This window comes from Gossypium hirsutum, chromosome A08 (assembly GCF_007990345.1).
Source record: "Gossypium hirsutum isolate 1008001.06 chromosome A08, Gossypium_hirsutum_v2.1, whole genome shotgun sequence".
NCBI classification, from domain to species: Eukaryota; Viridiplantae; Streptophyta; class Magnoliopsida; order Malvales; family Malvaceae; genus Gossypium; species Gossypium hirsutum.
This window is the reverse complement of record NC_053431.1, coordinates 116,391,262-116,405,323: the sequence shown is the minus strand read 5'-3', so window position 1 is coordinate 116,405,323 and position 14,062 is coordinate 116,391,262. Positions and strand designations below refer to the sequence as shown.

At 31.9% G+C, this 14,062-nt stretch overlaps 2 protein-coding genes across 5 annotated transcripts; one reads left to right on the top strand and one right to left on the bottom strand.

The window, feature by feature from the left end:
* The first annotated feature begins 3,199 nt into the window (after window positions 1-3,199).
* On the top strand, window positions 3,200-6,761 carry LOC107895122 (probable protein S-acyltransferase 14). 4 transcript variants are annotated; one of them, XM_041074870.1, is made up of 7 exons: window positions 3,200-3,574; window positions 3,978-4,224; window positions 4,308-4,399; window positions 5,561-5,684; window positions 5,785-5,849; window positions 5,933-6,004; window positions 6,136-6,761. In XM_041074870.1, the coding sequence occupies exons 1-7, from the start codon at window positions 3,386-3,388 to the stop codon at window positions 6,151-6,153; spliced, it is 807 nt and encodes a 268-aa protein (XP_040930804.1). In that variant the 5' UTR covers window positions 3,200-3,385; the 3' UTR covers window positions 6,154-6,761. The 4 variants fall into 4 exon arrangements, with proteins under 4 accessions (XP_040930804.1, XP_016675844.1, XP_016675843.1 ...); XM_016820355.2 differs by having other exon boundaries at window positions 3,203-3,574; window positions 5,764-5,849; window positions 6,136-6,653; XM_016820354.2 differs by having other exon boundaries at window positions 3,204-3,574; window positions 6,123-6,650.
* Window positions 6,762-6,966: 205 nt separating this feature from the next.
* Window positions 6,967-7,938, bottom strand: LOC107895124 (uncharacterized). Its single transcript, XM_041074871.1, has 2 exons — window positions 7,758-7,938; window positions 6,967-7,648 (listed from the first exon to the last, which is right to left on the bottom strand). Exons 1-2 carry the CDS (start codon window positions 7,815-7,817, stop codon window positions 7,064-7,066), a joined length of 645 nt encoding a protein of 214 aa, XP_040930805.1. The 5' UTR covers window positions 7,818-7,938; the 3' UTR covers window positions 6,967-7,063.
* Window positions 7,939-14,062: the final 6,124 nt, after the last annotated feature.

Genomic DNA, 14,062 nt, shown 5'->3' with positions numbered 1-14,062 from the left:
CAATGTGAGATCGAGGAAAAAAGCCCGTTTGAACCTTAGGAATAGATTAGGATACAAGTGACATGTCACTAGGATGGTTGAGCATTCGAACTCGTTGAGTTGAGTCCGAGTTCACTTATGGATGCGAATGTCCGAACTCGTTGAGTTGAGTCCGAGTTCGTGAAATGTAACTAGGCATCTGAACTCGTTGAGTTGAGTCCGATTTCACTTATGAATGCGAACGCCCAAGCTCGTTGAGTTGAGCCCGAGTTCACTTAGGGGCGGGTTACATGATTTCTTGATTACATATGAGGCACTTATGTGCAAATTATCCGTGTATCCGAGTTGTATTCCGATGTGTTCAACGGGTGAAATTTCTAGTGAAATGAAAGAACACTTAAGATGCAAGCGACGTTTTGGTAAGTGTTGTGAAATGGACACTTTGGACAGGTATGTTCTTAACCCTCGGGTTGATAATAGATACAACAACGATAAGGTAGTAAGATGATGAATGATGTTTAGAAATATGATATATGTTTTGGCGATACCATGCTAAAGTTGTTTGGTATATTTGTATTGTTATGTTACTTGTTATTTACATATGAACTTACTAAGCATTTATGCTTACTCCCTCCTCTTTATTTACTGTAGGTTTGAACAAGCCAGCTCAGGAATCGGGACGGGTCGAAGGTTCGATCACACTATCCAAAGGACTTTCATCTGGGTAAATGGCTTGTAAAACTTAAGTATGACATGTATAGCAATATATTTATTTTGTGTAAATAATTTTATGATATGGCCATGATTGGTTGAGAAAATGTTTGATATTGATAAGTCATGGTGATGGTTAAATTTAGATCATGTTTGATATCATGGAAGTTTAATAGGTTATCTAGTTCATAACAACTCATGAAAAGATGAAATTTGCCTTAAAACAGAATATTGCTGCAGCAAGGACATGAATTTGAAAAATCAATAAAAATAGTATAAATGGAATTAAATGATGAGCGAGTTATGAAATTGAAGCTTAATGAGTCTATTTTCATATGGATAAAAAAAACAGGCATATAAATTATACTTTATGAGATATTTGAAACCTTGTGAAACAGGACCAGAGTGATTTCTGGATCCTCTATTCTGACTTTAAAAATTCATAATAAATTGTAAAAAAATAATTAGAAGTCATTCTTTATATTTACAGATTCCTTATTTAGTCTAGTTTTAATAGAAACAAACCTAATAGTCATTTAAATTCTGTATAGAGAGATATCTGGTTCGTAATACACAGATGTCAGAGCAGTCGAACCCTGAAACATGGGAGACTTTAACTAATAAACTGTACTAATTGGTCCAACCAAAAATTCTAGAAAAAAATTATTAAATAGATATATGAGTCTAGATTTAGGGAAAATTTACAGATCTTGATTTCGAGTTTCGTAACTCGAGATATGATTTTTCTTGTAACTGTGACGCTAGTAGCTAGAAAGCTGTGAATGTAGAAACAAAAGATTTGAAGTTCTTAATTTGATAAATTATGTTCGGTAACTCCTCAAGCTCGACTCCGGCAACGGTTTCGGGCGTGGGGGCATTACATTTAATCCCTAAACCTTTAACCAATTGAAAATCTATAGTGATAAACTTTTACAATTTAATCATTGTACCTTAATTAGCTATCAAATCGATAAAATTATTTGACGAAACTTTAATATGCTTTTGTACTTGTCTCTTACATATTAAATATTAATATTTACAAGCTCGGTTTATAAAAATGGAGTTCCAAAACTATTATTTTTGACACCACTGACTTTCGAGTCGCTACATATTGTTTGTGATTTTTGATAGAAAATTTCACTGAGGTCGTAACTTTCAATCAAGTTTTTTTTTCTTTTATGAGATTTTAGGGTTTTTTTCCAGCTATTAGGATTATAGAATGATTGGCAATTTGGTGGATTAACTTGCTCTTTATCATTCTCTCAGTAGTTGATTTAATTATTTGGCTAATAGATTCATATTGTATAACAGAGACATTATAGTAAAGTTTGATTTTAGTTAATTTTACATTCCGTCAATCAAATACATGAATCTTACATTAGAGCCAAATGAATCAAGGTAATCTCACATTCCACTTGAAATCTTACATTCTTATAATTTTATTAGGAATGTAATCTGAGATTCAACAAGCCAAACGTAGGGTGTATTTTGATAAGGGCTTTTTAGAAGAGATTTAATTTGTATCAAGGTTTCCAAAATTTTGAAAAATGAATTTCCTTGTTTGGATGAATATATTGGAGAATTTTAAATTTTGTGATTATTTTTTTTAAATTCCACCTAAATTGGTGGTTTTTCAATTTTTCTCATAATTTTTAAATTCCACTGTAATATAAAAAAAACTTAAAATTCAAAAAACTTTTTTATTTAATTCTAATATATATTTTAAACTTTATTTTGTTAAAACTATTTATAAATCTTTACAATATAATGATATCTATATTCAATATTTTTATATTATTCATTTTTGATATAACTATTATTTTTTAATTATTTTTAATTTATAAAATTTCGACAACCTAATTTTTCCTAGATCAATTATTTATCCAAACAAAGCAATTAGAAATGCCAATATTTTAGAATTCATCAATTCAAATTCCTAGTAATTATAATTGATTTGGATAATTTTTTTTTAAAAAAATTAGGTTATTGAAATTTTACAAATTAAAAATAATTATAAAAGAAGAATAGTTTTATTAAAAATGAATAATATAAAAATATTGAATATAGATATCATTATGTTGTAAAAAATTATAAATAGTTTTAATAAAATAAAGTTTAGAAATATAAATTAGAATTAAATAAAAATAATTTTTGAAGTTTAAGTTTTTTATCTTATAATAAGAACATGTGTATTAAATCAAATAAAAAATTTAAGAGATTTGAAAAATCACCTCTTTTAAGTGAAATTTGAAAAAGAAATTTGAGCTACTGAAAATTTCTTTTATTTTTATTTTTTGAAATTCTGTAATATAATTTTTAGAATATTGACAAACTTGATACAAATGAAATTTCTCACCCAAAGACACGAGATTCAAAAGGTGGAGGGCCAAATTTGAACAAATAAAAATAGAAGGACTATATCAGCAGAAATCTAAAAGTATAGGGATATCCACCCCGGATAATTCATATAGTTGTACACGTATTTTGATTTCGTTGCCGGGTAAAACTAAAGGGTAAATTTCTAAGTTTCCAAGACAAGTCGATCAGAAATAATACCAACTTCGTCGTATTTCAATTTTTATCCAAACTCAGGGAACGGAGTTCCTTTTGTCAACGGAATTCCGTATTTCCTCTTCGTATTTTATTTAAAATTTTACCTCAAATTTTCTTATTTGATTTTACAGTAAAAATCATTATGGCATGGAACGTGTTCAAATTCTGTACCGCGTTACGTGCCTTTGGTTCGATTATGATTGTTTTCTTTCTTGGGCTTGTTGGGGTCACTTATTACGCTGCGGTCGTTGCTTATTATGGTCCACATCTCTTTCGTGGAGGCTTTGATACGCTTATTGCTGTTGCATTTCTCTTCTTGTTTCATCTTCTGGTAAGAACCCTTTTTTCTGTTTTATGATTTGTTTGTTTAAGTGTTAGCTCTATGGGGAACAATGGTCATTTAATATAGGATATTTATGATAAAAGAGAGTGAATTTGAGTGATTTTAGGAGGTTCAATTAATTGATTTTGTCGTACGTGAAGGGGAAAGGATTTTAGTTTTCATTGGTGATCAAAATGCAGGTTATTTGTGATAACTAAGGTATGAGAAGTTAATTGTTTTGTCCCTTTTGTTTGCGATAAAGATGACAGATTGAATATTAGGGATTTTATGAGCTTCAGCTTAGTGGGGTTCTGCTGAGCTTGGACGGAAACAAAAGGATCAACTGCATCCATAATTGGTTTTATTAATTGGCAATTGCTGCATTTTTATTTAGTGTTCATGGTTTTTTCAGCTTGTAATGGTACTATGGACTTACGCTACTGTTGTTCTAACGGATCCTGGGGGTGTTCCACTAAATTGGAGGCCTCTTAGGGAGGAAGAGAAAGGTGATGCTGATCCTTTGGTAGGTTTAGGTTATGGAATTGCAAAAATTGGCACAAATCAGTCAGCTGTGCCTGGTGATTTCAAAAACCTAGACATAGGTTTCTGCTTGAAGTGCAACCGATTGAAACCACCTCGCGCCCATCATTGCTCTATTTGTGAGTAATCTAGATGTATTCTTTTGCTGGTACTTTGTTGATAAACAATAATGAAAGAACCTTGGTTTGTTACTTAATTGCAGGTAATAGATGTATATTAAAAATGGATCATCACTGTGGTTGGGTCGCTAACTGTGTCGGGGCGTTGAACTACAAGTCTTTCCTTCTTTTCTTGGTATGTTAACTTCAATGAATCTTCTGCAAGTCTTATAGCTGCATGATACCATTTGTTTGGCACTTAATTAGGCTGGTCATGGAAGTCAATCTATGTGGTTATTGTTAATTTCTAATGCCTAGAATTTCCTACGTTAGTATTATACACCGTAGTCTAGGAAAGTATGGTGGCAGTCAATATGCATTTTGATCAAGGCAGAACATAAGATAGAAGGGTTGAAAAGAGAGAATGAATGAAGTGGCTTTCAAACTGAATTTTTAAGATATGTTTTATAATTAAAAGTAAATAAAAATTTTATTTATTAATACTATGTTCTGTGCCAAGCTCTAAAACTCTTGACCAAGTCTTGGCACAACACGCCAATATCCCAGCTCATGATCAAGTCTACATTTGCCTAGACTTGGCAATTCATCTGTTCATGTTATGTTTGTTTTATTCTTTTAGTGTCATGTTATGTTTAAAGTGTTATATAAATATTGATACCTTAATAATTTATGTTATATAGATTTTGACACGCTAAAGGTTCATGTTATGTCCCAACGATTGAAGCTTTAAGCATTTTAAGCCCCTCTTTTGTTGCTCAAAAATTAATATTTTTGTTTTTAAAAGAAGATAATATTATTATATTAGGTTGTCAGTTTTACCATCCCAGAGTAGGAAATTTTCAACCAGAATGAATGTTCATTTCTCACTGTTGTGTGCTGGCAATGTCCATAGTTCATCAATTCACATGTTTCATTATGATGGTTGACCATTGAATATCATGTCATCCCTCTATTGTACCATGGTACAATGTGAGAGTTTAATGAGAAAGAGTGGCATATGTTAGTAATCTTTGTAAAATCCTAAAGATTCAGGGCTTTGTATATTTTTTCTGGGAAAATATGTGCACTTGAGCTTGTATTACAGAATTTACTTGACCATTCATCACAGATTCATAGTGATTGATACGGTCCCTTTCTAGCTTTTAGTATTTTATAGTTTCAGACACCACTTTTCCTGGTACAGCCCATTTTCTTTTGGCTTTGTTGTTGATTATCCTATTAAGTACATTCTTATGCCAAGTAGATACCGCTGTTATGCATTTGACTAACCGGCATCTACCAAAAGGGCAAAAAAGAAACATGACTTGTAATTTTGTTTTGCTTAAACTTGATGCAGTTTTACACATCTCTTGCGGCAATACTCGTCTGTTTAGCCTTATTGCGGGTGTTTATGGAAATTTTTAATGATGATGAGGTAGATTTAACACCAGGAAAACTTGCAGCTACTTTCATCGCATTTGGTAAGTTTCCAAGGGTTTGAAGTTTCTTCCATCTCATCGCTTGTCATTATTTTAGATAATTCTCACCCAAGTTTTTCAGTCTTAAATTTGGCATTTGCAGTAAGTGTGCTGGGCTTTCTGATTATGCACATAACATTGGTCGGAGCTAACCGGACCACTATTGAGGTAACCATCTTCGCATAATCATGTTTCCTCTTGTTGCCTACATAACTAGTTAAGGTCACAGTTTTTGGTTTGATCAATTTTAGTTTCAAGCAAAAGATAAGAAAACCGGTCTTACATGGCGCTATGACCTTGGTTGGAAGAAAAATTATGAACAGGTACCTCTTCTTTCTTTGTTCCCAAACTCCTCGCTTACGGCTTTGATACTTTTCCAGCGTGTACATGTTTCATCAATGTCTTTGTGTCATGTTCAGCTCATGCCTATTTTAAATTCAGGTGTTTGGTACAGAGAAGAAGCTGTGGTTAATTCCAGTGTATTCAAAGGACGATATAAGGAGGATGCCAGCCCTACAGGGTTTCGAATATCCAACAAGACCCAACTGGGATCCTCAGCATTAACTTAAAAGAGTTTTACAAAACAAGCTTTCAAGTATGCCGTAAATTATGTTCATCATTGAACCAAAATTGATTATTTGTCCTGAAGTTTTCATTTGTATTTTTTTATTTTTTATTTTACTGAATTTTGGTGGTAATATGAGTAAAGTTAACACCAAGAGGTATCGCATATGTATAAATTCATTTCATTGTATAAATGTAAATGTATAAAATCATAGAAAAACATTTTGATTATTTAATTTATTAGGCGTTAGATATCCCGAACTACTCTTTGTACTGCTTTTGTTATATGATTTATATGGTGTAAAATAGGCCTGTATAAAGAGTCAGATTGTATTTTACCCTTTTTATTTATAAAATGAGTAAACTGGTCTTCATACATTAGATGGAAAAGTAAATTGATCCTTTTTTGTTAAAAATTTCGTCCATTTCAACAGTTAAAAAATCGATATTTGTACATCAGTGTATACTTGAGGTATACATAGCATGTCATGTGGAATTGTCTAGTTAATTCGTCAATTACGCCAGTTTTTAACAATAGGAATGGATAAAGATTTTAATAGAAAATATCAATTTTTTCTTGGATATAATATATAAGGATTAACTTGTCATTTTTTGAGTAAATGAGGTAAAATGCAATTTGACTTCTTGTATAGAGATTCTCATAGTATTTTTACCCTCCTTGAAACATTTAGTAGTTGATTGAATTAGGTAAATGTAAATGTTGTTGTAAATAATTGAGGTTTAAAATTTATGTACAAGGTTGAAATGAGATTAACATAGAAATACATAATCTCCGTTTGTGGAGAAGAATCTTAATTCTACCTTCGTATGACATGTTCTTCCCCAGACTGTGGATCAACATGTTTGATCCATCGCCTTTCAGCTTCACCTGAATTCCCTCCACTGCTTGCCACATGCGCAATATCCAACCCTTTCCCTACCGGAAGGAACACACAACGAACTACCCTGTACGATCTCTCATCAACAACACTTTTCCATCTGAAAGTTGAAGCAGTTTTGGGATGAGCATTCTTGCATGCCAGAACAGCCCCTCTGTCACTCAGTTTTGCCAGCTTTAATATCTTTGAAAAGTCATTTCGTTGGCTATCCACCACCATGAAATCTATGCCATTTAGCCCTTTCATTACCTCTTCAGGTTCTCCAACAATGGCTTCTGCAGACATACCAACCTCTTCCAGGGCCTCAGCGTATTCTAATCTCGATCTTTCATCAGGGACTATACATATATGTCTTCCATTTGTATGACTGCTAGCAACTGCCAACCCGATGCTTGTTGCCATAGCCTCGCCTTTTGACCATGTTTCCACAATGAATCTGGCGTTCCAACCGGCAGCCATAGCTGAAACAAGCTCTGCTACACCAGATTCATTATAAAGTTCACACTGCAGTGCAAACAAAACAAGAAAAAAAAAACAGATCAAAAAACACCAAAAATGAAAACAATAAACCATGCAGCATAATTCATAAGGTTTGTTTCCCCTCTATGCTTACGAATTTAACGGTATCAATATAAGCCTTGGAGGCTGTCCCCGGAGACCAAACCTGCTTCATTTCTTCCTTCAATCACCCAATGCCAAATGACAAATCGAAACGAGCAGTTGTGTTTAATTTATATGCGAGACAAAGATATGGTGGAAAGTGGAAACTGATTTGTGTTGGACCGTTGACAATGTATCCACACCAATCCGACGTGTGTCGGATTAGGATTACCTTCAATTTGGTGGGTAATCTATAAAAATAGTCACTTTTGTTTGTCCCAGATTACATTTTAGTCACTTATGTTTGACATGTTACGTTTTAGTCACTTATGTTATTATTTTGTTACGAAGTGATCACTCTACCGTCAAGTTTCGTTTTCTCTCTAACGGTAATCCTACGTGGCAGTCCAACTAGATTTTAGGTGCCAACTTGGATTTCTAGATGAAAATAGATTTTTAATTAAAAATTTTAATTAATTAAAATTTTTAAACCTAAACCTTAACTAAAAAAGCTGTTCATCTCATCTTTTTTTATTTTTCTTTCGTCTCTTCTTTTTTCAATGATTTTTTTTATTTGACTGGAAAATTTATTATTAAGTTCAAAAAGTTAAAATCAAATTGACTACTTCATAAAAATGGATTCAACGGAAGGTTCAGGCATATCTTCTTTGCATTCCTCTATCTCTTTTATTCAATACTGAAAAACAAAAGAATAGATTTTTTATTGTTTAATAAAAATCCTAAATTAAAATTTTTGAAGGCATTCAAGTGGATTACCAAAAAATCTAAGAAACTATTTTTTAATTTCAAGAATTTTAATTTAGGGATTTCATTAAACAATAAAAAAATTAATCTTTTATTTTTCAGTATTGAATAAAAGAGATAGAGGAATGCAAAGAAGACATACCTGAAACCTCCATTGAATCTATTTTTATGAAGAGGTCAATTTAATTTCAACTATTTTGATCTTAATAATAGTTTTTCCAATCAAATAAAAAAAACTATTAAAAGAAAGAAGAGACGGAAGAAAAATAAAAAATAGGAGATAAACAGTTTTTTCAGTTAAGGTTTAGGTTTAAAAATTTTAATTAATTAATTTTTTTAATTAAAAATCTATTTTCATCCCATTTAGAAATCCAAGTTGGCACCTAAGATCTAGTTGGACTGCCACATAGGATTACCGTTAGAGAGATAACGGAACTTAATGGTAGAGTGATCACTTCGTAACAAAATAATAACATAAGTGACTAAAATGTAACATTTCAAACATAAGTGACTAAAATGTAATCTGGGGCAAACAAAAATGACTACTTTTGTAGATTACCTCAATTTGGTATTAAACTAGTAATCTGATATTTCCAGGACAAGTTGGGGCTGTTTCAGAAGGTTAAAATGTGCTTATAGTCCTTGTACTTCTTCAAAATTAAAATTTAATTTTTTTACTTTTGAGATTTCAAAATTTAGGTTTATCTGTTAATACTATATTCTTTTTAAAAATTTTGTTATTGTGATGTTTTGAAATTAAAAAAAGAAAAAAAGGCTACTCACTTAGTACTCATATAATTAACCTGAATTTAACAAAAAAATAACAAAATTAATAGTTAAACCTGAATTTTAAAATCTAAAAAATAGAGAGACTAAATTTTTAAAAATACAAGTATGAAGACTAAATTCCTAATTTTAAAAAATTACAGTTTCAGAATCATTAAAATGTCAGTTTAAATAGAAACTCTTTGCAAATTCCTAGGTGCTCCACCGTAATTTAGAATGGATAAGAGGGGTCAGAGTACACGATTTTTTTGCCATTTTGGTAACTTGATAATGGTTAAGAATTAAGATAATTACCAAATGAAATTAAAATTCCATAAACAAAATACCTTGCTTGTTTTAGAAGCAATATGAAGCAGAATATAGATGCGATGTATCTAACACAAAGTTTATAATTATAAATACGAGATATTTAAATATATTTATTATTTGGTACACATTGTTTTTGTGTGTGTTATTTATATTTATACAATTGGCATAGAAAAAAATGTGTATTATCAAAGCATGAGGCTGATTATTCACTTATTTTACATATAAATTAATACTGCAATTTATCTATGTTTAGTTATTGTTGAAAGTGAGAAGGATTGATGGGTAGAAATAAAATTATTAAAAGAACTTGAATAATAATGGTTCAATCGACTAACTTTTTACCTCATATAAACCAATAATATCATAATAGTAAAAGTGGAAATTTTGATTTAAAGAGTATATATAATCTTTATTGGGAGATAATAATGAAAAAGATAAAAACTTGTAGAAAAGTTTGGATAGTTCAATGATCATAGACTCTTTTATCAAAGGAAGATGAATATGGGTAGCCATTATATATGTATAGACTATTTTTATATTTACTTTTTACCTTTAATTGGTTGGGTGGCATGAAGTGGATGAGAGAGCTGCCATTTCAATGCCACTACCTTATTCATGTGATTAATATAGGGGTTTTGCTTTTATTCTCGGTCAACCCTACTGTTTAACCTTTTTTTCTCCTTTTTTTTTTAACAATTTTAGATTCAATGCATATTTGTATCACATATTTCTTCTCTTTATATAGAGTGAGAAAGGTGATTAAACTAGTTAAATATGTCGAAAAAATATTTTTAAAAATATATTGGTTTTTTTGAAAAATTAGGAAAACAAATTGATTTTAGAGAAAAAGTGTGAAAACGTGTCCAGTTGGACGTGTTTTCTGCACAATTGGTAAGAAAGTACGCCCAGTTGGACACGTTTTCCTCTTAGTTGGCAGGAAAACATATCCAGCTTCCTTTCTCTCTCTTTATTCGTTTTTTTCTTTAGGGTTTTTTTAAGTTTTGGGTTTTTAGGATTTTGTTAGTTTTAAGGTTTGGAGTTTAGGGATTTTTACAGGTTAGGATTTTTTTATTGTTTTTGGATTTGAGATAGACATTGTGAAATCTTAAAGGTAGATTTGAGTTGTCGAGGATGCAATAACGCTCGAAGACACACACATTTCATATGTCATGTCGAGATGAGACCATTACATTAGAAACTCATCCTATGGAAGTCAGGTTCCTGGGTGATAGTGCTTTATACGGTCACGAGTTGAAGTGTATGTAAAAGTCCCAGTCGGCGGCTGTTATGTGGTCACAGGTTGGATAAAACAATGACGAGGGGGTGTTTGCGACACTATCGGGATGCGATAACGTTCGGAGACACCCACATTTCATATGTCATGTCGAGATGAGTCCATTACCTTAGAAACTCATCCTATAGAAGTCAGGTTTCTGGGTGATGGTGCTTTATACAGTCACGAGTTGAAGTGTATGTAAAGGTCCCAGTCTGCGGCTGTTATGCGGTCACAAGTTGGATAAAGCAATGACGCGGGGGTGTTTGCGACACTATCGATAGATAAGTGTATGGTGTCGCATAAACTGATTGCGGATGATATCCCGAAATCATTGTTGTTAGTGGATACGTAGGCATTGGTGTCAGCATCGATGTTATCATCGAGGCGTAATATGCTGGGGACAGAGGTGCCGCAAAAAACACACCTAGAGAATGTGTAGATACAAGGTGGGGTGGTGCATAGTGTAGTGCTTGTGTAAAATACATGAGGTTAGTGAAAGAAATAGGAAAATATGGAGGAAACTAACCAGAATTATAACACCCCTTACCCGTACTCATTGCTGGAATAGGGTAAGAGGCATTACAGGAGTTTAACGAATTAATTTTTCCATTATTACGAGTTAAATGCTATTTGTTTACCGAAACATGTTATGACGTCCCTTAGATGGGCCTCCGAAGCCCAAAACATACATCGGGACCAAACCGGAATTAAATCGAAACTATAGGAAATTTTTCGCAAAACTGCAATTTTTTTATGAACTCAATATAACCCCTTTATAGATATCTAACCTTCCCTGCAATTTTAAACCGAGATCAATCCAAATTAACCAATCCAATTTAACATATTTTTAAGACAGATTCATACATATCCATAAGATAACCTCATCACATACATCATCTGATACATATTACCTGAATATCAATTGTTCAACCGATGTCATAGCATCTCCCATCCACGGTCTTATTTATCTTTGGCATGATGCCATAGTGTCTTTCAACTATGGTCTTACTCATTTTCTGTCAGGTTGCCATGGTATCTTTCAACCATGGTCTTGTTCATTTCACGTTACATTGCCATGGTATCTTTCAACCGTGGTCTTATTCATTCCCGTCATGTTGCCATGGTATCTTTCAACCATGGTCTTATTTTTTTCATGTCACGTTGCCATGGTATCTTTCAACCATGGTCTTACACATTTTATATCCTGTTGCCATGGCATCTTTCAACCATGGTCTTACACATTTCATATCATGTTGCCATGGTGTCTTTCAACCATTGTCTTACACATTTAATATCATGTTCCCATGGTATCTTTCAACCATGGTCTTGCACATTTCATTTCAGAAAGCACACTCCCGCGAGCCTCATCCTTACAGCGGGATTACCAGTCCAGGCTAAATCCCCTGTAATATAAACTCATAGAGTATTTTCGGGATTACCAGTCCAGGCTAAATCCCCTGCAACGACAATTACTCTAATGAGCTTGGATCTGAATTACTAGCCTAGGCTAAATTCAGACCCTAATTCGGATTACCCATCCGGGCTAAATCTATTTTCCACATATTCTTCGGGAGGGCTATATCAGAATAGGATCACCCGTCCGGGCTCGATCCTTTTTACCATCAATTCCTTTTCCAATGAGCTATCGAATTCCATTCCATTCAACCGGGATTTATTTTCAATTTATATCAAGTATTATCAATATTTCATCAATTATCATGAATTGAACATTCAAATCATATTTTCATCACATAACCACATATTTCAAGTATTTAAAATACAATTCAAGTTATACAAACTTACCTCATTGCTTGTTTATGTTTATAATTTCATTAATCTGATATATTTTCTTTTCTACGATCAAGTCTCTTATTTGAGTCGTCTGAATCTTTATAAATAAATTTGACCATCATTTTCATTCATTTCATATTCTAATGCATTTAATTAATGCTCTAGGCAAAATTACCATTTTGCCCCTAAACTTTTATTTAATGACAATTTCATCCTTAGGGTCAGGAAAATAAAATTCTTGCAATTTAATCCTTATTTCCAGCTATTATTCTCATACATATTGATAACAACCCATGAATTCTATAAAATATCAGAATTTTCCATAATTTCAACACTTTTCAATTTAATCTCTAAAACATGTTTTTCCCCGATCTTGAACTAAATTAATAATTTCATTCAAATTTTTAATTTAAATAATAAAATAATCCATTTCATGAAATTTGGTCATTTCTGAAATTTTTACAAAATTGCCCATAAAGTTTTACTTTTATTCAATTTAGTCCTTGAGCCTAAAACATGCAAATTAGCCATGCTAGATGAATATTCATACATATTCTCCTCGTCCTCCTCTCCATTCCACATCCTTAAATTTATATAATATGCTTATAAGTAACATTATCAATAATTTCACTATTTACTTATATGTATATTCAAAGCTGTCCATTTGAGTCATAGTCACTAAATTATTTATATCTTGAGCTACAGAACTCAAAGTTAAGATCCGTAAATTTTATCTAAAACTAGACTCACATATATTCTTACCATAAAATTTTCAAAATTTTTGGCAGTTTAATCATTAAAGTCACCCATGTTCTGCTGTCTGACAGTTCCGACCCTTCTTCACTAAAAATTAATTATCTCCTTATACAAAATTCAAATAATATTCCCGTTTATTTTTATTGAAAATAGACTCATTCAAAATTCTAAGCATATAAATTTAATTTCCTAATTATTTTCTCCAATTTTTGATGATTTTCCAAACTCAGAATAGGGGAACCGAATTCATTCTGACCTTGTCTCACAAAATTCATTATATCTCATGATTTACAAATTCATTGCTTACACTGTTTCTTCTATGAGAAACTAGACTCAATAAGCTTTAATTTCATTTTTTTTCATCTTCTAATTCAATTTCTAAAATTTATGGTGCTTTTTTAAATTTAGCCTACTGCTGCTGTCCAATATTGTTTTAGTGCAAGCTATTTATTACCATTTTTTCCCCTAAGCTTTTAATAAATAACAATTTCATCCCTACTCAATTAGCGTCTCAATTGAGCTGATTTTTCTCAATTAAAACTTTATTCTATCACTTTAGACTACTTTACAACTTTTGGAAATCATAATTTCAGCATTAGACTTTAATTCTAAAAATTTTCACAATTAGGTCCTAA